The sequence below is a fragment of the Cnephaeus nilssonii genome, assembly GCF_951640355.1.
Source record: "Cnephaeus nilssonii genome assembly, chromosome: 10".
Classification (NCBI taxonomy): Eukaryota; Metazoa; Chordata; class Mammalia; order Chiroptera; family Vespertilionidae; genus Cnephaeus; species Cnephaeus nilssonii.
In genome coordinates, this window is record NC_137081.1 from 64,321,169 (window position 1) to 64,346,604 (window position 25,436).

Sequence of the window (25,436 nt, forward strand, 5' to 3'; positions counted from 1 at the left end):
CATAACAAATCAGTAAATCAACCATTATTTTCCCGGTTTATAAAAGGTCACTGAAGTACACACACAGTGTGTATAAAAGCAGGTAAGGCTGATAATACATATTTACAGTAGATACAAATTAATCTTTCATATTTAAGGAAATGCTTTTTGTATATTTTTTCTCCATCAGACTCCCTGCTCTTAGCAGGATATCCCATGCTGGAATTATTTATTGCTTTTTGGCTCACTGATTTAATAATCACTAGGGGTTTTTTACACACATGAATTACTAATGTTCTTATCTCTTTGGCTAATGCAAATGTGATAGAGTGAAAGAAAGAAAAAGATAAACTAATTAAATCTTACAGTTCTTAATATCAGGTTGATATTAATTTGGTCACAGTCCCCACATCAATAAAGTATTGCATAACTCATTTTATACATGACAGTGACATGTCTTGAGTCTTGTGTTACACTATTTGGGCATAAATGGGCAACGTAATCAAGATTTCAGATTTTCTTTTCACAAAGAACAATGTCATCAGCATCTTAAGCATCTTAGATTTTAAAATCTCCATGCAGAACGGCCTGTGACTTACACAGGAACGTTGCACACTGCACGGACGGTTACCAAAGCTAACTACAAGGTGTTATCACACTCTGAAATGAAAAAGGAAATCGCCTCATGGGATAAGTCAGTTGAGAATCTTCATAAAACTTAACAGAAAACAAAATAACTGCCCTCTGCTCCTCCCACAATTCTGCTGTATGTTCAAAACAGAAGGTTGTGATTACTTAAAAAAAAACAGACACAGCAAATAACTCAAAGTCAGGGTCTAATTAAAAGACTGAAAGTGGCCCATGATATCACAAGGGATGAATATTCTTCTCAAAGCATTGATATTCACAGAATTGAAATGTTCCTTTAAATAAATAAAAACCCTGATTGCTTTTAATGCCGCAAACAAGACAAATCAAACAAGAGCTGCTTTGTTAATTTTCACTCATTGGAAATAATCTTTGGAAGCTACAGAAAGGTGTAGTTTATTCTCCTTGTGCTTCCTAAGACTGCGAGGGGAACAGAATAAAATTAGATTGCCTTTTCCAAGGGGAGCTATTAAGTTCTTAAAAGGAGCAAAAAAATTTTCATTCTATTTCTATTCTCAGATATATTAGGGGGAAAAGTTTATTTTAGGGAATAAAAAATGTATTAAGGTAGAAGGGCTAGCCTTCATTTTTAAAAAATGAATTGGCTTTAATACAAAGAGAAAGAAATGGCTCTATGGGCAAAATTTAAGCATGGTGACCAATTTTTTAATTGTAAAGTAGGTGCAACATTTAAAAAAATGTTACAGCACTGCATGACCTGTCATGCCAACAATATTTACATCAACTGCTTACATGAAATCATATAACTGTAAAAGAGAAAGGGAAAAAAAAAAAAAAAACCCGGGTAGACTGAAACAGCGACACCTAGCACCCACATCAAAGCTGTGAGCAGCCAATGAAATCATGGGCGCAAACATACTTTACATGGTCTACTGATGTAAAGTATACATGGGTGGGGGAAGCACAAACCCAGTTAGTTTAAAATATCAAAAAGAAGGCTTGGTTGACACAAACTCAGTCTGAAGACAAAAAAGCAAAGGTTGAAAAAATTTGTCCATATCAACACACACACACACACACACACACACACACACACACACACATACACACACACACACTAACCCAGACAGACATAGGCACCTATCTGTGAATAAAACCAATCATATAAACAAAACAGTAGAAAAGCAGGTTGGTGCACAAAAAATGGACAACATTAATGGTTGAAACACACTGAACACATCAACTAATTACAAAAATGTGCCAACTCAACTACACAAAAGATGGCTTCAGGACGGGGGACAGACAAAACGAACCCGCCCCAGAAGGAAGGCCCCTCCCTCCAGGCCATGGAGCCCAGTGTGGCCAGCTGCATTCCCTCAGGCTTGGGGGCAGGGCTGAGGGTGGGAGTGGAAAGGACACAGAGACACAGGAGACCTGGGGGAAGAAGTAAGAGCTGCTGATAGTACAGAACAGCCCAGGGGGAGTGTTCTGTGCTGTGGCCCCAAGAAACCAGTTGGAGGAATGACCTTGGTCTCTTTTTTCCTGAGTTACCGGAACTCTGCTACATCATGGGACTGGGGAGTTTGGGGGATGGATGAGAGAGGAGGGGTACCATGGGGAGGGGTGTGGGATGGGAATGGGGGGATGAGGACAAATATGTGGCACCTTAATCAATAAAGAAATTAAAATAAAATAAAATAAAATAAAATTGGATGAATAGGTTGAATCTAAAAAAAAAAAAAAGAGAGAGAGAGAGGAGGGGTAAGGGAGGTGGTGGGCATTTGGGGGTCAGAGTGAGCTACTGGAGGGCCTCCCAGCAGCCCGATCACTAAGCTGCTGAGTGAGCCCTGGGCTAGGGGGACAAGGCAGCGCTCCCTAGGGGAGTAAGAATTTGGGGGTGGGGCTGGTCATAGGAAAAATAAAGGAATAATGGACTTCTTTTGACAATACATCAACAGAAGCCTGGCTGGAGGCCTGAAAATTTGTTCAATTACTTGGGAGATAGGGTTATACCACCACCACAAAAACTGTGGGGGGAAAAAAAAAGACAGAAAATTATGTTGTGCTACATTTCTTATTAATTACCTTGTACTTTACAATGGCTCACAGTTTTAGGCTTGTATACTTGTAATGCAGTATTTTCTTTCTACATTTGTTTCAAATTTGTTTCTTATTTAATATAATATAAATAATTTGGTTAATAGATTTAACCTGCACATTTCAGCCACATTAATATATATATATATATATAAGAATCTGTTAATGGTATAAATAATTCTTTAAATAAAATAAATCTGATATGTTACATAATACTGATAAAAAATTACCATTGCTAATAATTTTGAAAGCCACCTTAGCTTGCGGATTAAGTAATACTGATAAATGGATGGATATATGAAACTTGCTTTGATGATTCATATTTCTTTTTGCCCCCAAAGGAAAACTGAATTATAACCAACCTTCCCTCTGATGATGATTTCAAAGTGGGGCTTTAGCCTCCATGTACAGGAACAGAAGAAAGTTTTACCTTGTCAGGTATTGTTTGCAAAGAAACTTCACTCTGAGCCTCACGGTGGTGCAGCATAAGCAATCTAGTTCCATCGGTGGCTATCAAACGTTACCTACAGAAATGACTGAGTAAAATATTCCCTCTAAGATTTTTTTTTTATATAAAACCTATTCTACTTTAAAACTTAGGTAAAAAAAATATGCAACAAATGGTTGCAGTTTCTGAATTCTTAATTTAGACCTGTGAGCCCTCAACCCTTTAGAAATCCGCAAGGTTTCAACTTCCTAGACACCCGAGGTCAAGTCCAGTGCTTCCAGGCCAGGTGCATCCAAACAGACAATATAAATGGACACTCAGTGGTGTGCAGTGTATGTCGTAATTCAGGGAATACACATCATCCTGCCTTTTCTCTGCTGTTCAATACAAAAACAGCATCTTTTACATTATCATAGAAAAGCATTTAGGTTGTATTTTTATTTATCACTTTACACTGGTAGTCTCTGGTAGGTGTACTCCATAGAAACCAAAGAATTTTGTACACTATTTCTTTGTACAATAAAAGATAAAGTGTGCATTAAGTACGCTTGTACATGACAATATTGTACAATATTTACATTTCTGATATCACCATGAAATTCTGTATTTTCTATATACAACATTGAAAATTCTTCAGAAACATTTGGACTATTTCTTATCATCACAATTTTAGTGTTATAGAAAAAAAAAGAGTTTCTCAGTCATCTCTTGACCATTTATCACGCTCATCACTCAGGGATTTTGATTGGTTTTTCCAGCATTCATTATCCTTCCTGATCAAAAAAAAATACTGTATCACTGTTTCTTTTAGCACCCTGTGGTGGTGGTAGCTCTCTGCCATAGTATAAATATTGATATAACAGTGGCTATATCAATACCTATATACAGATATATCTGTGCACGTTCCTTTCATAAACACTGTGCATGGTGGAGTAGTCCCTGTTATCTGGAGATCTTCCTCCTCTTGGGTTTGGGGGGTCTCATTTGTCTGTCTCCATGTGGGATTTGGTGAACCTGGAAAAAAAGAGGTGGGAAAACAACAACAGAGGTTGAAATCATAAATACCATCTGATTTCTGACAAAGAAACGTAGGAAACAGGCTCGGGCTTTCATTTTTAATCACTGCCATCGTAGGGTGTTTAAAATGTTTACCAAGACCCTAGATCTCAATGTGCCCACGGTCACTACAGAATCTGAGGAGTCCTGGGAACCTAGAAGCAGAGCAGCGCTCTGTGGACCCCACAACAGTGGAATGTAAAGGAGGAACGGGGGAAATCCAAGCGCGGGAAAGGCGATGTGCAGTTGCCACGGCTGCTGTACATTTCAGATGAAAACAAGGCCTTTCCCGTCAGAGAGCCCTAGGTCATCAATGCCACCAGGATCTGGAAAGTGGGTGAATACACACCAACCATGTTTTCTTCTTCACTCACGACCCTACTTATTTTACAACTACTAAGAAGGGTAAAAAAATTGTAAGAACCTTGGCCCAAGAAGTTTATTTATAAGAAGAGTCAGGATGGAAAATAGAACACCACTACCATCTGTTGGCAGATTTGAGCTTGTGTAGTCTGGGAAGAGCAATTAATACAAGTCGTCTTTATAAACAAACACAGAAACTAGCAGGATTCAGGGCTGTGTATCAGATTGAGCAGGGGTGAATCAAACCAGGAGCATGATTGCCAGGTATCAGAAAGCAGATGGTGTGGTTTTGAGGGGGCAGAGGACAGGTGTTAGAAGGGTGATCAGGCGCCCCATGTTGTATTGTGGCTACTGATGAGAGAGGGCAAGGTCAAGATGCAGGAAAGGTAGGATGGACCCACGGCAGCGGCGTAGCAAATGATTAACAACCAGCTAGCTCCCTGTGCAGGGACACAAATACATGGTAGCACATGCCAATTTCCACAGTGTAAATACTTCCACCATGGTCAATTTCAAGCTACCAATGTGATGTCACAGAACTAAGAGTTAGAAAGAGATGTACACAATCAGCTCATGAGATTCACAAGTTAGCTCTATTGTATGTTTTAAAAAATAACATTTAGATAATAGCAAAGGTCAATGCTATTCAGGGTCAAATGCAGAAGACTTCTTAAAAAATAGTATTTAAATTTTAAAAATAGCATTTATGCATTTTTTCAAAATGCCTCTTCCTCTTAACCCTTTCCTATACATTTTAAAAAATCATAGCCTCTGAAAAGGAGTTATAACTGAAATCTTTTTATAATCGAGGAAAACCACTATTCAAGAATGTAAACTAGTAGTAACCCATGAAAAGGTATTTTGTTTAGCCATATGATGTTTTACTATTTTAAAAATAGTTGTCAACACTAAAAAGAGAGAAAGAGGAAGAGGGAGAGGGAGAGGGAGGGGGAGGGGGAACAGAGAGAGAGAGAGAGAGAGAGAGAGAGATTTTATTTCTAGACTTCTAGCATCTCACAAAAGTAAGGAGCCCCTCTTGGAGGGGGCTCACTCTCCAATTGCCACAGTCCCCGTGACCCACGACCGCCCCTGGCCACAGAGGCCAATGTCCTGAGGCAGGCACTAGTGAGTTGCTTGCTAAACCCACTTTGTCTTCTTCCTGAGCAGCCACCTTGTATAAGGCCACATGAGCCCCAGCTGTGTATACAGCATCAGCCTGCGGACTGAAGGGTCCCAGGTTCAGTTCCAGTCAAGGGCACGTGCCTGGGTTGTGGGCTCGATCCCCAGTGGGGGGCATGCAGGAGGCAGCTGATCAATGATTATCTCTCATTATTGATGTTTCTATCTCTCTCTCCCTCTCTCTTCCTCTCTGAAATCAATAGAAATACGTTTAAAAAAAAAAAAAAAGGCCACATGATTGGGTCAGGCCCGGAGAGTCGGCAGGAGTGTTGTCTGCCAGGCCTGGTCCATAAAACCTACCCTGGTGGTGCTCCGTGTGCATGCTCTTCTCTAGGCTGCTGGGCTCGACGCAAAGGTTATAATGGAGCAAACTGAGGCTCTGAGGAACAGTGGGTGCTAGAGAACCTGTGCCCCTGAAAAACTGTGTGGAGTAAGACCTTCCCCAATCGGAACCAGACGGGAGTGAGCAGTTACTGTGCGGAGCCTCTAAGATTGGCAGTGGCCGGCAGCCTGGTCTCACCAGCGCATCTAGGTTGGCACGTCTCAGTCCACGCAAATTGCTGTTTTCCTCACACGTGACTCACCTTACCTATGGATATTATTTGCTTGGTCCTAGAAGGCATTTGAGTATAGAACCCTAGTTCCAGACTTTTCTGTCATTCTGTCAGGAAAATTAACATCGCAAGGCCTCAGTGTGCCCATCTGTGAAATGATGGGTTGGATCACAGAGTCTCTAAAGCCCACACCAATCCCAGCATTCTGTGAGTCTGTAACATACACCTGTCACACAATAGCCATTGGATGGCTCTCAGATAACCGTGTTAGCACAAAGTGTCAAGAAAAAGGAAAAGGAAAAGAAATAACTTTTCAGAGCTGAATAGCTTTAGATACGTCACATATTTAAAACGATTACCAAAATTATACTTTGAGGTTTACTTTAGTGAATTAGAGGATAAGGATTTAATTGCTTACTCCAACACTGTTATATGCACTGTTCAATAAAGGAAAGAAAAAGTGGATACTACTTCTCTAAAACCAGAGGTTATAGTGTTAATTAGCTTAATAACAGAGTTTTGTGCCAAATATTTTATTTTTTAGCTAACAGTGTAAAGGAAATGAGAGGTCTGTGAACTGTTGATCTTGACCCTGTTGTTCAATTTCACTTTTTTGTTCTATGGACAAAATTTGCATCAGTGAATATTTAGGCAACATTAATGGCCACAGCTATTCAAAGTCCAATGCAGAAAGCTGTGGTTTGAATTCAATATTTTGTTGCTCATATTTTTAAAAAACGCTATATGCGGGGGGAAAAGTTACCTATACAGAAAAAGACATAGCTAGTACTGGTAGGTTATTTTTTCTTAAATTACTTTTGGATCTTTTCTGATATCAGTCTTCTTTAGAGCCTAGTAATTTAGTATTGCTACATGAGTTGCTTGACAATATTTTAGAGACTACAGCAAAAAAGTGTAATACAATTTATTTTCAAAGAAACACAGTATAATGGAAAAATAAATTAACTTACAGTCCCAGACATTTTGTCCAGTTCACTCATGGCCTCATGAATAGCAGCTTCTAAATGGTTATTTAACTTTCCACTTCTGGAATTAATGAAAACAACACATCAGATTAATAAATTAAAGAAACAAAACGGCAATTTAATTCCCTAATCAGAAAACAGAAGTACCAATTCCACCAGAGAAAAATCAACTTATATTCACATTTGGAAAATTCAGATGACAATACACTCTGGAATTCTCACCAATGAAGGCTGATGATAAAATAGCAGATCTATTTTTTTTGGCGGGGGGAGGGGGGGAGGGAGGGAATTGAACACACGATTGGGGAAAACAGATTCTTTCCCCTTCCGCATGCTTCTTCCACGTCTGATAATTTTGCAAGGAATTTGGGCCACGGGTCTCTTTCCCACAGATGCAGCTGGTCTTCCCGCCTGTCCCGCGTTCCTTGTGGTTCTGGCTGGTTTCTTTTCGGGCAGCAGCCAGGCATGTGGCCAAAGGGAAGGGCGGAGGGGCTGAACTGCGGGCTCTGGCCACTAGGGAGCTCCCTCTGCCTTCTCTGGAGCTCCCGGCTTCAGGAGGCTAGGGAACGAAGGCTGATAGCCAGATGGGAACCGGCTGCAGAACTCGCCACACCCGAGGCTCCCTCCAGGCGGGGGCCCACCCTATTTCCCCCCCAAACCCAAATGGCATAACTGTTTGAACAGATAAAGAATGACGGTCTCAGAGTGTCTATCACTTGCCTGACCTTTACTCCTCATTCAGCATTCTTTTACACACGTTTTGGCCTGAATAACACACACGGCACATCTGTCTTGATGGAAACTTACGTCTAGGAAGCTGTTGGACTAATTACTAAACGCAGGCAAATCCATACTAGCCACCTCTGCAGTCACGTGCCCTTTGTCCATTCTGTTAACCTATTTCCCCTGCTTTATGCGTATAAATAATTACCCAGTTATTCTGAGTAAGGTGATCCATTTCATTTATCTTCCCAGGACAACTATGAGAAAAGCTGCAGAGCTTTCCAAGGGTTAAACTGTATCTCGGCATCTACAGGGAGATCAGAAATTTACAAATGCAGAAGAATTTGGCTCACAGTCCCATTTAATTTGGCTCGCGGCCTGTTTAAAAATGCATTTGCCTTTAGATGAGCCCTTTCGGCTCACCACACTCCTCGCCAGGCTTTATCCTCACATCCCAGGGCTGACCATTCATACGCCTGGTTTCTGGGTATTCCCTGAAGAACTCCGAGTCTTCCATCCCTGAGTAGCACAGGGCTGGGCACATCATGATGCCTATATTTACTAAATAAAAATATGTGTCCCAGGGTAGCATGCTGGCCCTATATTTTGGAAAACATATCGTATGCACTTAAGTCAGTTTAACTGAAAGGAAAGATGAATGCATTGGCTGTAACCACATTATAAGGGTAATGTAACACCGAACCTCTGCCACCCACCTTTTGCTGACCTGTAAGCTAGCCTCCAGCTTTTATATTTTCCCCATGTACTTTTAGAAATCTAAACAATGCAGAAAAGTGCATAAAAATAAATGACCGACTCCTAACAAACCCATTTCCAAGAACAAACTGTTAACAGATGACATATTTAAGTTCTTTTTCTTTAAAAAATTAAAGTTGACGTTCCCATTTGTCATCAATTCCCAGGCCCATTCTCTCCCACCCTCCTCTCAAAGGCAACTGGGTTGAATATTCTTCTAGAATGTGTTCATATTTTATATGATTATCCATGAACAGTGCCTAGGATTGTTATCAGCTTTTAAAATATATGTATATACACCAAAGGTATCCTGATATACACACCATTCTGCAACTTATCTCCCTCCCCACACACTATTACTGTTTTTGAGCACTGTCCAAACTGATATAACCTATTATATACTGTTTTTATTTACCTACCCATTCTGGTTTTAAGAGGGCAGGGGTATCTTGGGGAGTCAGTCTGCCCTCTTTTCCCAGTGAGGAGTTGGCTAGGCAGAATTCTGGGTGACTGGGCAGGAATCCAGCCCCAGGACTGCAGGGCCGCCTACCCTTGGCTGAGGTTTTTGTGGGCTGTTTGGAGAAGGTCTTGATAGTATCACACATTGCCTAGTTGCCCAACACTACTACACATTGTATTATGTACTAAATAGATTTATCCTTACTATTTCTTTTGTATTGAAAAGTATGAGCATACGTTTTAAAATATATTTCTTTGTTACACATTTTGATTATAAGATCTTATGGGTTTAAAATTGACTACATAAAGTTCTAAATATCTAAAAAGATGGTAAAATGTTTCCATAAAAAATCATCAGAGAATCTTGTTTCTATCACCTTTACCTTAATAACAAAAATAACTACTATTTATTGAAAATTTTCTGTGCCAAGAATTGTGTTAAATCTTTATATCATTATCTGATTTAACCCATCCAACAATCCTAAAAGGTAGGTATTATGACAACTTTTGCATGCAATACCTTATGATTTTTTTAGGGGGAATTGGTGAAACCAATTTTAATTTTGTAATGAGGAAGATGAATATTTAAGTATAAATAGTTTTAAAAGTAATAAACAGAGTCATAAAAAATTTTATGTAACTATTAAAAATTACAGTGGCTGTATTAATCTACATTCCCACCAGCAGTGAATGAGGGTTCCCTTTTCTCTACCACCTCTCCAACACTTGTTATTACTTGTCTTGTTGATAAGAGCCATCAACATGGACAGACGTTGAGAATATTATGCTAAATGAAATAAGCCAGTCAGAAAAAGCTAAGAACCATATGATTTCACTCATGTGGGATATAAAACTGAAACTCATGGACACAAACAGCAGTGTGGTTGGTGGTTGCCAGAGGGAAGGGGGAGGGGCTGGGGGATGAAAGAGGCCTAATATATGGTGACGAAAGAAGATTTGACTTTGGGTGGTGGGCACACAGTGCAATATACAGATCTTGTATATATTGAACTCTAGATCTAAAACCTATGGGATCCTACTAACCAATGTCACCCCAATAAATTTAATTTTAAAAATTTCAATAACATCACCATTAAAGAAGATAAATAATTTAATATTACTTGTTAAATGAAAAGATAGAATTTTAGGGGATTGTGATCGCATTCTTCAACAAGATATTTAAAATGTTTGTAACTACCTCATATTAATTTAAGCTAAATTAGTATAAAATTATTTTTCTTTAACAAACTTAAGTAGTTAATAGAGGAAGAAGTGACTACTCTTGGAAGACAGGATAGATACAGAGATGCGGGGCATGAAACTACTTGAATGCATCATGAGGATCAAAGAGTGATGTCCCAAATGTCAAATCTCCAGACCAATTTTTACACTCACTTGTCAGGTAGGGGGAAAATGAGCTTAAAAGAGGAAGAAAAAACTCCATGAGTTCCTGAAATGAACAATTAGAGAATATTCAGCCCTCCAGTCCAGAGGGCCTCCCTGTGGTGTCTCTTCTACTATTTTCTATACCCTGCTGACATTTAATAATAAACATTTTTACTAATGGACACTCTAAAACCTACTTGATTAAGCAATTGATGCTCATATAATCACATTTCTAGTTATTAATGGAGATAATTGCCACTTCTCATCTCCATTGCCTATATTGTCACACATTATCCTTTTCTTCACTAATTAAAAAAAAACACCCAGGTACACATCTGTGAATGGCACAAGAAATAAGAAAGAAATGAGAAATTGCATGTTGCTCTACACTGTCAGTTTAAAATCTGGGCAACTTCATGCAGAACACAACAAATTTGGGGAAGACTTAAAGGTCAAGAACCTTAGACTCTAAAACATTATCATAGAGAAAGTATGAAGATTTAAGAAAATTTTACACACTAAGTATTATTTCTCGGTTTTAAACTAAAAGTATGATTTGTTTTATTACTTTATCATTTTCCAGCTTCGTAAAAATCAGGGTACCAAATAATTTATATGTATGTATAAGACAGATATTTTAATCTTCACATAAATGAAAACCATAATAATCCTAAAAGCTATGGAATTTTTCTTGAACAAAGCTATTTCCTTTTTTAAGTACAAAATGACCCTGAGTAGTGTCATCAATAAATATGTTAAATTTCTTTTGCGGTTAGGCTGTAATAAGCATGTAAGTTTAAAGAAATTTTATTGTACCATTTGTAGGATATTGAGGAATAAAGTGACTACATAAAGTTTTAAACATTTAATGTGGTGATAGAATATTTCAACTGCATAAATAGCAGATAATTTTGTTTCTTTCACCTGTATCCTTCTAACAAAAATAACTATTTACTAAATATTTACTATGTGCCAAGTACTATGTTAAGGCTCTAATTATGTTATCTATGTTACAAAAATCCTAAAAGGTAGGTATTACCATGCCTATTATAGAAGTGAAGAATTTAGGCTCAGAGAGGTTAAGCAACAGCCCAAGGGCACAGAGGAATGAAGTGAAAGAAACAGGATTTCAACTCAGATTAAAAAAAACCAACTGCTTCACAATCGTGTTCAATACCATCTTCCCCTTGCATTCTCTTCCTCTGTTCTTTTTCCCTCGGTCTACAAAAGCAGTCAAACCTTTGCAACCTTAAACATTTTTTATTGTTGTTTTTCAGGAACTTCTCACATTAATGGTAGCAACCCATGGCCACTTTGTTTTTATAGTCACTACTCCAGTGGAAACCGAGTTCACCAAGCTGACCACTGGCCTCCAAACTGCCCAGTCAATGGAGATATCTCAATTTTTGTCTTACTGGACCTCTGTTGAGCATTCTATCATCCCAAAACTTTTAGTTTTGGCTTCTAACACCCTACTCTCCTACCACTGTTGATCCCCCTCCTTTCTGCCCATTCTGCCCATCTTCTCCAGTATCTGTAGTAAGTTCAAGTGCCCCAGTGTTGAATCCGGCCAAGGTATCTCTCTGTGTTCGCGGCCATTTTTACAATGTCAAATACAATGTCCGTTTCAGACCTGAGTGTCCAACCTATCCCACAGGCACCCACACAGCACCCAACAGTTCTCCCTGTCTTCTCCATTCCAGTCAGGGTTTCTGCCACCCTCCAGGACATCCAAACCAGAACCTTGACAGTTGTCCCTGATTGCTTACTCTCCTTCACAGGCCAGCCAGTCACCATGATGCTCTGTCAATTTTACCTCCCAGATATTTCTATACCACATTCCTCCTCCTCCACCCTCATTGTGCTCTTCCTGATTTGAGTCCCCATCTCCCTTGTCTCCTACTGTGGCCTCCTAAATGATCTCCCTGCCTCCAGAATTGTTCCCCTAAAATGTATCCTCCATACAGCCATTTCTAAAGTAAAAACTCACCCACCTGTCCCCTTCAGGCACTTCCAATAAGATCAAGGATCCCATGGGCCTGCACAGGGCCCGTATGGTCTAGTTCCTGCTTACACCTGTGGTTGCATCTCTTACAGTTTCCGACACCTTATAGTCCCAATTCCAACTGTTGATCTCATCTAAACACTATCCCAGCCCACCCCGTTGTGGTCCTTGTTTCTTTCGTCTGGCTCACACCTAGGTAGTGAACTTAATGCTGCTCCTCTATGATCTCAAAATAGACTACACACATTGTTGTCCCTGCAATTTTAGCATTCTGTTTGTTTCTGAATCTGTCTTCTTCATCAGTGAGCTCCAGATCCTGCAGCACTCTGCCTGGCACATTTTTTTTTTTTTTGTAAATTTGTCTCCTTAAATTGGGGAATAAACATATCATTTATCACTTATGTGACCTTCCACTAATTATTTAAGCGATTTGGGTCTGAGCGTCCTCATCTATAAGTGGGCTCAGTGATTCTGGCCCATCTTGTGATCGCATAAACCACACATGCAAAGTGTAAATTATTCTTCTAGGCATTTGCAAGGCGAGTCAGTCTACTTAGACAATGGTATAAATAAATCTGTTTTCTACTAATGTGTGCTTCATAATTTTTTCTTTACCTCTTTAGCCTGCATGCTAAGTTTATGGTTTCATCAGAATTACTTTAGATAATTCACTACCAATAGTAAAACTGGTTTTGAAGAAAAAATTGTTAAACCACTGTTTGTTACTCAATACCTTTCAGAAATTGCATAGTAACAAATTTGTGGGGAAAATATAGCTTATTTCAAAGCAGAATATCTAAATATTTGGGGGAGTTATTTCATTCCTGCATTATCAACTGTGCTTTGGGTAGTCTGCTCATAATCCAGCTAACCCGCATGCCTCACTGGAAGAAAGATTTTAGAGATTTTATTTAATATCAAATAAACAAGTACTGTTGACATTCTATAGCAAACAGCCCATCGTGAATTGGTGATGTAGGTAATTTGCAATTTCTCTCCGTTCATTCCGACCTTATATTAAATGGACAGGCCTTATCCTACCTACTATCGAGCCTCCACAGGAAGAGTCTCTTCAGAGCAGAGGCCTGCCTCACTGGGCTCCTCATCAGCTCTGCAGCGAATCTGCCCATGCACTGGGCCCCCGTCCGGCCAGTGCCAACACAGGAGTCCAGCACAGGAGCTGGCCCTTGCAGTTGACACCCTGTTACGAGACATTCCAGTGAGATAAAGGGTCTCCCCAAGATCTATGGAGTTCTAAAATGTTACCTCTGGCAAGTATTATTGACGGCCCCACTAAAAGAACTAGAGTGCCCTTTACTAGATATTTACATAAGGGGCACTCCTAAGCATTCTGGTTTCATAATTCTTGGATGTCTGATAATATGAAACTGAACAGGTCTGTCAGTTATATATATTTAAAAATAACTTTTCATGTACACACACAGAAGCAACATTTGAAGTTCTTTACCTCAAAATAAAATAAAAGGGGGACATCTGTAATACTTTCAACAATAAAGACAAATGTTAAAAAATAAGTTACGATGCACAAAACTAAATTGTATTATAGTGGAAACTGTGCCTCAAACATTATTTACTTGAACATTCTACATTTACTCAGAGTATAAAGATCTGGAAAAACTTGAATAATAATGTCCCAAAGTTCAGCTTCTTGTTACAATTTCGAAGAGAACTTACTGCATCTGCCCCAAGGAAAAAATTAATTCTTTACCATCACTTTGACTAATTTGCCAAACTGTAAATGGTAGACTTTTTGCTCTACTTTCAGAGACGATTTAATTGCTACATGTTGAGAATATTAATCATATTCCCTTGTCCACTGAATCAGAGGGATGGAGATGGAGGGGGTTAGGAAAGAGCCGATGCAGACCAAACCCTCCATCCCCTCCCCCGGTATAAACTGCTAAGAAAATATTTTCTGAAGCAGCTAATTTGATCTGTCTATAATGGGCCTCTTTGGTGATAACTATCAAACTGTTCTTAGGCAGCCTACAGGCTGAACAAAATCAGCGAGATTTCATTGTCCCTTTGAAGGAAAACCAGTTAATTATATCCTTAAAATACTAAGTGGGCCCAGCCAGTGTTGCTCAGTGGTTGAGCGTCAACCTATGAACCGGGAGGTCATGGTTTGATTCCCAGTCAGGGCACATGCCGGGGTTGCAGGCTTGATCCCCAATGTGGGGTCTGCAGGAGGCAGCTGATCAATGATTCTATCATCATTGATGTTTCTCTCTCTCTCTCCCTCCTCTCCCTTTCTCTCTGAAATCAATAAAAAATAAAGAAATAAACCCAAAGTTTATTACTAAAAAATGGGAAGAAAAATAATAGAGCTTACTTTCTGTTTCTTTTCCGGGCTCGGCTGTAGGCTTCTAAACCTTCTGTTAGTGTCTTCAGCTTCTCGGGCTCCACCTGAGTGAAGGTATGAAGACCAGATCACATTACCCAGACCTGCGATTGTTACCACTGCTTTCTCTCTCCTGCTGCACAGCAGGCTCTGCACCGGGGAGGGAGGCCTAGCCCCGCACTGCCCTGCCCAGTGTCCTGTCCGCTCCAGGCTGCAAACAGCAGTAGAAACGAAAGACCGTTGGGCTTTTAAGTTGTCAACATTTTTAAAACAGTGTTTTAAGAACAAAACTCGGAAGTTTAATAACCTTCAATTGGCAAAATGATATAAATCAGAGGTCCTGGTTTGCTTTCTTCATTGCCTGCTAGTCAGAAACTGCAAATCTGTGTCCCATCAGGGAGGACAAGAGCAGTGGTGAGTGACGTTTGAGTCCGACCTCCCCAGCATAAGGAAAACACTTAAATTTTCTGAGCCTCAGTTTCCTCCTCTTTAAAATGGGGACCATAATACCCACCTTCCTGCTAGATTTGCTGTGAGAATCAAAAGGTGACAAGTCACGCTGAACAGTTAACCAAGCATGAGCAGCTATTATTACCCAGCATGCTAGGGAGGCCCCCCAGTCCTTGCTGATGTGGGAAGAGGGTGTTGCTACACCTACGGGCGGTCCTCTCCCCTGTCCTGCTCTAGCACGACCAACCTCTGCGAAGCCTCCCCCTCATCACAGTGTGGCCACCAAATGGTAGCTGGGGTCGTGGGGGTGGGGAGGTGCCTCTGCCACTCACCCCAATAATCTCTAGCTCAGTTTTTGAAACCACCTCCCCTAAGAAAAACAATTAGTAAGTAGGAAAATTTGTATGTAACTTGTGAATAAAACCACCTTTAGAAAAACATTGCTATTTTTATTGATCTTTAAAAATAAACGGACAAACTAAGTAAAAACAGTGTTACTTGGATTAAACACAACTTCAAGGCAAATCCCCTGCCCATCCCTTAACCCAGTCCCCCCACCCCTATCCTACCTTTATGTAAACATTCAGAGGTCGACAACATGCCTCATGAGTAAGAAAGTAAACACTAATACACACGGGTATTATTATTAACTTTTGTCTTTAAATCTTCCTGACTCCTGAATATTATTTACAAATGACTATTTCTTTGACCCCTTCAAATTTAGTACACAGTAATGATCAACACAGTGTTTCACTGTCAAGTCTGAAAACAAGCATTTCTAAGTATTCAGTGAGAGAAATAGTCAAATAGTGATGTTCATATTTTGTCCTAAAGGATTCAAATATTTTATATACACAAGTTCATTGGGGATAACCAATCTATCATTGCCAGAACAAGAGATGACACTTCACAGGAGCCATGAAGAAAACGTCTTATTGGGATGATTAGAAAACCTTAAAATGAATACATCCATGTGTTGTTGTTGTTTTTTTTTAAAAAAAGGTGCCTGGATACATTTTCACATTTCATGTTAGACATGAGGTTCCATGGTGTATTCACTCACACCAAGAGAATATGAAAGATATTTCACACATTACATTTGTGTAATTTGTAGCTAATTCCACTTATATTTAAACTAGAGGCCCAGTGCATGATTAAATCATGCACGTGTAGGGTCCCCTAGGCCTAACCTGCCATCCAGGCCATATCCACTGCCCCGCAAAGCCTAGCACGCTCCGCGGACACTGCTAGCAGCCTGCTCCCCGCTTTTGATGGCAGGGGGTCCGCTGGTGCCGGAGCGGACACACAGCTCCCCGCTTTCAATCGTGGGGGAGCTGGCTAGCTGTCCACTGGTGCACCAGGCCTTTCAAAAGCCTCCGGCGCGGCAGAGGCTTTTGAAAGGCCTGGTGCCGGAGCGGACAGACAGCCAGCTCCCTGCTTTCGTTCCCTGCTTTTGATGGTCCGCAGCAGGATGTGGGCTCGCTGCCCCAGAGGCCCCTTCTGTGCCGCAGCACAGCCATGGCGCAGACGCTGAGCTCGCGCCGCCGCTGGCGACGCGAGCTCAGTGTCCCGCCGGCCCAATCAGCCACTCCAAGTCCTGCCCCCTGCGCCTCCTGCTGGCCCAATCGTGGCCGTAGCGGAGTGATGGTAATTTACATATTACCCTTTTATTATGTAGGATGGCCTTCTTGGCAGCAGAAAGGAAGCTCTCCTGTAATAGAAACTTCTATTAGACACAAACTGGTCTAGAGAGAGACCTCAGAGGGATGGAAGGATTCAGGCAACAGAGCAGGTTCACAGTGAAACAAAGCAAGACACCGCAGTGCAAACTTTCCCTATTCATCTTAATTAAATAGAAAACAATGCTAAGTTAGGCCAAACTATTTTTTAAAGTCTTCCATATTTTATTTTAATTAAATAAGGAATAAAGGGTAGAAAAGACATTTCTTGTGCATTTTTATGTAACAGGCACTGCTTTATTAATGAATATGGTAATACTGAAAGCCAGTATTATTTTTGTTATTTTGCAGGTGGGACTCGGGAGTTTAAGTAACAGGGCCAGAACTGAAATTCATGTCTGAGTCCAAAGCACTCAGCCTCCCTCTACCATACTAACTCAGACAGACATTGACACATACAGTCATTTTATATATAACTAGAGGCCCGGTGCACGGATTCAGTCATTTTATATATAACTAGTGGCCCGGTGCATGAAATTCGTGCACGGGCGGGGGGGTGTCCCTCAGCCCGGCCTGCACCCTCTCCAATCTGGGACCCCTTGAAGGATGTCCTACTGCTGGTTTACAGGGATCGGGCCTAAACTGGCAGTCGGACATTCCTTTCTCAATCCAGGACTGCTGGCTCCTAACTGCTCACCTGCCTGCCTGCCTGATTGCCCCTTACCACTCCACCTGCCAGCCTGCTTGGCCCCAACTGTCCCCCACCGCTGGCCTGCTGGCCCCCAAATGCCCCCCCCGCACCAGCCTGATCACCCCCAACTGCCCCCCGTGCCAGTGTGCTCACCCCCAACTGCCCCCCCTGCTGGCCTGCTCACCCCCCATCTTCCCTCCCCACTGGCCTGCTTGCCCCCAACTGCCCCCCTGCTGGCCTGCTCACCCCAAACTGCCCCCCCCCCCGCTGTCCTGATCATCCCTAACTGACCCCCACTGATGGCCTGCTCACCCCCAACTGGCCCCCCTGCTGGTCTGCTTACCCCCAACTGCCCCCCCACTGGCTTGATCACCCCCAATGGCCCCTCCAACTGGCCTGATCACCCATAACTGCTGTCCCATTCTGGCCTGATCACCCACAACTGCCCTCCCCTCTTGGCCTCTAACCGCCTCTACCTCGGCCCCGCCACCATGGCTTTGTCCAGAAGAACGTCTGGAAGGTCTCCTGGAAGGTCTCCCAGTCTAATTAGCATATTACCCTTTTATTAATATAGATAGAGGCCTGGTGCACGGGTGGGGACCTGCTGGTTTGCCCTGAAGGGTGTCCCGGATCAGGGTGGGGGTTCCCTTGGGGCATGGGGAGACCTGGGCAAGGGGCCTGTGGTGGTTTGCAGGCCATCCATGCCCCCATGGGGTGAGGGTCCCTGCTCTGGAGGCATGGCCAGCCTGGGTGAGGGGCTGAGGGCTGTTTTCAAGCTAGCCACACCCCCTTCAGGGTGGGGGTCCCCGCTGGGGTGCCTGGGCAGCCTGGATGAGGGGCTGATGGCGTTTGCAGGCTGGCCAAGCCCCCCAGCGGGGACCCTCACCCCATGGGGTGTGGCCAGCCTGGGTAAGGGGCTGAGGGCTGTTTTCAGGCTGGCCACACACCCCCGGTGACCCAGGCCCCCAGTCCCTCCTTGAGTGGAGGCCAGGGTGGGCGGGAAGCTTGGCTTCCTCCATCGCCAGGGGCAACCCAAGCCTCCTGCTCGCTCCAGCTCCATGGCCGCCACCATCTTTGTTGGGTTAATTTGCATACTCAAATAGCGGAGGGATGGTCAATTTGCATGTTTCTCATAGCGGAGGGATGGTCAATTTGCATGTTTCTCTTTTATTAGTGTAGATTAGAGGCCCAGTGTATGAATTTGTGCATGGGTGGGGTCCGGCCAGCCTGGCCAGGGAGAGGGGACATGGGCGGTTGGCCAGCCTGCCTGCTGGTTGAACTCCTGGCCGAGAGGACAACTTGCATATTAGCCTTTTATTATATAGGACTAGAGGCCCTTGGCCTGGCCTGTGCCCTCTAGCAATGCGGGACCCCTTGAGGGATGTCAGACTGCTGGTTTTGGCCTGATCCCAGCAGGCCAGGCTGAGGGACCCTGTGCACTGGGCTTCTAGTATGCATGTAAGATCTTTGGTTAATCTCTTTTTGCCCTCCCCGCTCCCTCCTTCCCTCTGAGATTCATCAGTCTGTTCCATGTTTCCAAGCCTGTGGTTTCCATTCCTGCATTGAGCATCTGCCCCCTGGTGGTCAGTGCGCATTATAGCTACCGGTTGAACATTTGAATGATTGAATGGTCACTTAGGCTTTTATATATATTTTATATATTATATGCACACACACACACACACATGGATATAATAAAAATTAAGTAAAATTATTTTAAATCATATTAAAATTTTACAGAAATTTAGACAACACTAGCCCAAATTTGTTGTCAAAATTTTTCTATGCTTAGATAGTTTTCTGGTGATTTTCCTGAATTAATTCTCTACAAGATTTCTTCATTTAATTTTGCCTGTAAGGCCCAAAGGTACTCTTACAACAAACTATATTATTTATAAAAGAGTCAGTGAACTTGACAAAGAAAGCAATGATGGTGCTTTCTAAAACTAACTATAAACACACATGTCTACGTATTTCTGATATAACAGGATCATACATCTCCAGAGGTAAATATCTAGTTTATTTTGTTTGAAGAAAATTTAATAGAATTTTAGTACTCTACTGTACTGTGAAATATATACTACAGGCCCAATGCATGAAATTCGTGCAAGACTAGGCCTTCTTTCCCCCAGCTGCTGGCACCGGCTTCCCTTTGGCATCCGGGACCTGGGCTTCCCACGCAGCCCCAGCTTTGTCTGGAAGGTCATCCAGAAAGACATCTGGAAGGATGTCCAGGCTAATTAGCATATTACACTTTTATTATTATAGATGAAGAGTATGTGTTATTTCTGGGGAAATATTCATAAACCTTCACAATATTCAAGAAGCTCTTTAAAGATACCACCCACCCAAATGGCATCAGAGATGAACAAAATGAATTCAATTTCTAGTCAAATTTAATAATTTAATAAACATTCCCTCATAAATTACCTGGCCAACTTGTAAATGAGAACAATACTGGAAAATCAAATACATATATACCAGTATGTTTAATATATATTAAAAAGGTTAAACATATTTTATAAAACTGACACTCAAGGAGCAGGAAATAACATACACAATACTCTAATTTATAATTATAATCTTACTAGAGGCCCGGTGCACGGATTCATGCACTGGTGGTGTCCCTTGACCCAGCCACCGGGGATCTGGCTAAAAGTGGCCCAGTGCACTGATTTGTGCACCGGTGGAGTCCCTCGGCCTGGCCTGTGGGGATCAAGCTGAAACTGGCAGTCTGACATCCCCTGAGGGGTCCCAGATTGTGAGAGAGTACAGGCCAGGCCAAAGGACCCCACCAGTGCACAAATCTGTGCACTGGGCCTCTAGTATGCATATAAGATCTTCGGTTAATCTCTTCCTGCCCTCTCTCCTCCCCGCTTCCCTCTGAGATTCATCTGTTTGTTCCATGTTTCCATGCCTGTGCATTGAGTGTCTATCCCATGGTGGTCAGTGTGTGTCATAGCTACCAGTCGAATGGTCAGACAATTAAGATATCAGGCTTTTATATATATAGATATTCCCTGTACATTTACACGCCAGGGGTTCCAAAAATTATTTCAATCCTATCTTGGTGTCAAATTGGGGGAGGACTTTATAATGCATCATTACTGCCCACATATTCTCATTCTAGTATGACGATGCTGTAGTAAAGGCCAGCATGACATTTGTACATATATCATTTAAGAACTAGAAAAAGACACCTAGAATTTATATGGATTTACAATTCCCATATTACCTCATATATAAATGCACACATATGTTCATTTTTTTTTTTTTACTCCTAAATCCCTTCTTTCACTCACTCACATTCTTTAGATATAGCAATTCTTTGACGCAAATAGTCCTAGAGCTGTTCAGTCAGGCTGGAAATACATGCATAAAGCCAGACATTATTATACAGTGAAAGTTTGAGAGTTTTCTGAACAGTCTAAATCTCTGGTTGCTTCTTTTGTTCACAAGGCACATATCAACACTTGGTAATTTAACTAAGTTTGATTTGGGGTCAGCACAGTAGCAGGTATGTATCTCAGGAGAAACTTAAAGTCTGTGACAAATGAAGATATAAACCTTCCAGATAGCAAGCTGTCCCTCTGAAAGTGAGTTGCAGTAGAAACAGGGAAAACCATGTAAGACAGAGAGAACTGCCACCTGCAAGCCAAGCTGAGAGGTGAGAGGCCTCAGAAAGAACCAACACTGCTGACATCTTCATCTCAGATTTCTAGTCTTCAGAACTGTCAGAAAGTAAGTTTCTGTTGTTTAAGCACCCCACCGCCTCAAATTGAGGTATAGAATATATGAGAAGAACCGGGAACAAAAATCCCAGATCAGCCCTAGCTGGTTTGGCTCAGTGGCTAGAGCATTGGCTTGCAGACTGAAGGGTCCAAGGTTTGATTCCTGTCAAGGGTCCAGGGTTCGATTCCCAGTAGGGGGCATGCAGGAAGCAGCTGAAGAATGATTCTCTCTCATCATTGATGTTTCTATCTCTCTATCCCTCTCCCTTCCTTTCTGAAATCAATAAAAATATATTTGAGAAAAAAAAAAAAAAGTCCCAGATCACTTTTGGATAGAGCCAGCTAATTAGAGAAGGTGTTAACATTCCCTGCAGGTTTTAATCCTGATAACAGGATTAAATCTCTTGGTGATGACTTTGTGGCTACTTAGCGCTGAGGCAAAGCTGTCACACAGAGGTCAAAGACAGAGCACAAGCCACATCACAGATTTCATAACCGAGATAGACAGCTGACCTCGAGTTCCCCCTTTCTTCTTCACTTCCCCATCCCATCTCTACAGTGTCAACAGCTACTGTTGGGGGAAGGTTATCATGCCGAGTACTACTTAGAGTTAGGAGACCAGGCTTTACTGCCTACGATTTGTGTCCTTGGGAATGCCGCTTCTCTGAGATTCAGTTCTCTCGTCTGTAAAATGGGGATAATTGTGCACATTTTTATGGGTCATTGAGAGAATCTAAAAAGACAGGGAACAGGAAGATACTCTATCAACACCAAAGTGGCTTCTCCCAAAGTGCCACTGGTGGCATGTGAAATTATTTTAGGTGGAACATGGACAGACCTTAAACATTTTTAATAGTTATGTACTTGTATAAATTTGTATTAGAAAAATACAGAAACCATTCTACTTATGATTCTCATATATATTATAACTTAGAAGTGAAGAAGCTATTTAAAAAGTGGCTTGAATAGTGACTAGTACATAGTATGTGGTAAAAAAAATATTTGTTGAATGAACAAATGAGTAAATGAATCTAAAGAAAAATTTTAGTTAAGTAATAGTACAGGTAACATCATGTTAGCTGAAGTCTGGGAGACACAGCTCTGAAGAATTAAGTGAATATGAGGCAGTTCCTAGGCTCATGATCTATATATATAAAAGCCTAAGCAACCATTACAACTGGTCGACCAAACGACTGGTCACTATGACGTGCACTGACCACCAGGGGGCAGATGCTCAATGCAGGAGCTGCCCCTTGGTGGTCAGTGTGCTCCCACAGCCAACCTCCCGTGGCCAGCCAACCTCCCGTGGTCCCTCCGCCTGTCCCTGATCAGGACTGGGTGAGACAGCCCCGATCACCGGCCAGGCCGAGGGATCCCACCCATGCACAAATTCATGCACTGGGACTCTAGTTATCAAATACTAAATAGTAAATATTTTTTCAAAATCTTCAAGCTGAAAAAGTCTTGCTAACTTAAGTGCAATATGTCAACATTTTTTGAAAGAATGGGAATTAATGGTAAATAAGTAATTTGGGATAAAATGTTAACTCACCTGTGACAGAAAGGATGAACTTAATTTTCCAATAGAACTCATGGAAATATCACTAAGGTGAATTCAGTTGTTTCCAATGAACTCATCAAATCCACATTATTACTGTGTTAGTCAGTGACACTATCTGAGGGGTGTGTGTGCTTGTGTGTGTGTGTGCGTGTGTGTGTGCTTGTGTGTGTGTGTTGCTTGCTTTCCTCCTCACTTTGGAGAGTGGTATCTTTGAGTACTAGAGAACTACACTGCAGGACTAGAGTAAATCTAAAATGAGACAACAAATTTCAGATTGACCCACAACACATAAACACATGAGATGATTTGGATAAATTTGTAAATCCGAAGAAACACTGTTGAAAAGCTCAGGTAACAGAAGCACATATTTGCCTGAGACCCGAGATTGCATTTGCTACCACCTACGTTAAAACTGCACTGCCAGCTCGAGAACTCTGGGTTGAGCTCAGTGTCTGTGAACGGAGACAGGCCTCCTTCCCCTCTTAGATGCTGCCCGAAAGAAAAAGTTCACAATATTCCACAATTCACCAGTGTAAAGCTTACAGTCTTACCTAAGCGTTTGACTCAGTTTAGTCTTTTTTTCCTAACATTCCCATTTTCTGGTCTCATCTAGTTCTTCGTTTGTATTATCTCTCAAGTTTTGATTGGGCACTGACTTTCTTAGCCTGGATCTTACTGTAGTTATCATTTTTCAAAAACTATTTTTGCTTCCTTTTCAAGAAGATTCTGTTGCTACAGAGCACTGATTGCCCCTGCCGCCCTGCCAGCCAAAACGTAGCCCAAATATTATCGAAATGGATTCTGTACAGAGGAAAGCATCCATTTCCAACAGAGGCTAAGAAACTATCTAAGTAAAGGACAGTTTCAAAGAAGATGATAGCATCAAACAATACGAACAGCTCACACTGATAATCAAGCACAGGAAGAATGGTCTTGAAAATAAAATGTTTAAACATCACAGGATGGCACACCTCCCAAATCCAGTCCCCAGGCTCAATTCCTTAAGTTCTACATCCCCCAAATAGGATGCAGGCTGTCTCTGGCTTTGCTCCGCCCTGTCAAACGTGCGCATGTGATGCTGAACGGACGTGCAGAAGTGTGCTGTCCCAAATCAATTTTCTTATGAGTTTTAATAATGATGTGTTTTGTCTGCTTTGAACGACTATATAAAGAACTCTTCTTATCTCTACTTGCCAAATACAACGGTGTGGAAAAAAAACCCAAGGGTGAGTCTGGAGAAGGGGCCCCCCGCCCACGGCTTTCACAGACCTGTCTTCATTTACCCAGGTGGTGCTGCACCGAAAGGGGGAACTGTCCTGGGTAATCAAGAGATGTCCCTGCTCGTCAGACAACAACAAATGTCTCACTGGAAAGAAACATGTTGGTGCCAATCTAGAAAGGAATCCTTTCCTAAATTGGGCTCGAGTCAAAATACATATTGAATGCTAGAGCAATGAAACGTGAAGACCAACGGGGCAATGTTCAAAGAGTAAAAATGATCTACTTAGAAAAAAAGAACCACAAATTTTATTTTTCAATCATTAAAAAAGAAAAAGAGAATCATCCCTTTTCAGGCTACTGTAAGATCAAAGATGAGAATGCCAAAATTTGTTTTCCAAAACAAAAGCATTTTTTCCTATGTTTCAACACTGTGCTGAAATGAGCACATAAGGATACCTGTTGCATAGGCTTAACCTGTTTGCACAGTATAGGGTGTAGGTGCGGCCCCAATGGAAGTCCTTTTCCTTTCCAAGGATTCTCTGATCCAATGCCAAGAACTTGCAGTGCCTCGCTGGCCATGACCTTGTACTTGAGCACTGCAATGAAGACTTACTCTTGGCCACTGAACCTCAAACTATGACGGGTTCAGAGTTTAGAGAAACTTGCATTTCTTTCGAAAAATTGTAAGTATCTTCCAGAACATGCTTCATTACAAACTGCTAACTAAAGGGGAAAAAGTATTAGTAAGGTGATACCACTTCCTGAATGCACCATAAGGCACTGAAGACCCTCCATTGAACACTGGTACAGTACTCGAGGGGCGATCCAGGCCAACTTTTCGCAGACTGTTAAAAATCTCTACTTCATCTTGTTGTTGAGTGGGGTGGGGGAGGGGAGGGTGTGAAGAAGGTAGAGGAAGAAAGTCTGAGTTGACGGTTTTTAGAAAATCTGAGGAGGAGGGGACTTTCAAGTTCACTCAACAAACGGAGAGCTTTGAAATGCTTCCAAGTCAACTCCTGCTTGAAATTAGCAGCTAATATTAATTTATAATCAGATATGCCAATATGTCTGATGTGCTGAGGTTTATTAAAAAGTTATAAACTATTTCACTCATTAGCTATATTCCTTATAATCCTTTTAT

The 25,436-nt window shown here is 41.7% G+C and overlaps 1 protein-coding gene across 6 annotated transcripts in view; it reads right to left on the bottom strand.

Annotated features, from left to right (window-relative positions):
- Window positions 1-2,450: 2,450 nt before the first annotated feature.
- Window positions 2,451-25,436, bottom strand: part of MBD5 (methyl-CpG binding domain protein 5) — a 410,559-nt gene continuing 387,573 nt past the window's right edge. For 5 of the 6 annotated variants that reach the window (XM_079783240.1, XM_079783243.1, XM_079783239.1 and 2 more), the window contains 3 exons: window positions 14,954-15,027; window positions 7,257-7,332; window positions 2,451-4,147 (listed from right to left, as the gene is read on the bottom strand). In XM_079783240.1, coding sequence (XP_079639366.1) covers window positions 4,076-4,147; window positions 7,257-7,332; window positions 14,954-15,027 — 222 coding nt within the window. In that variant the 3' untranslated portion in view covers window positions 2,451-4,075. The remainder of the gene's footprint in view (window positions 4,148-7,256; window positions 7,333-14,953; window positions 15,028-25,436) is intronic. The other variant, XR_013814139.1, reaches the window with a different exon arrangement.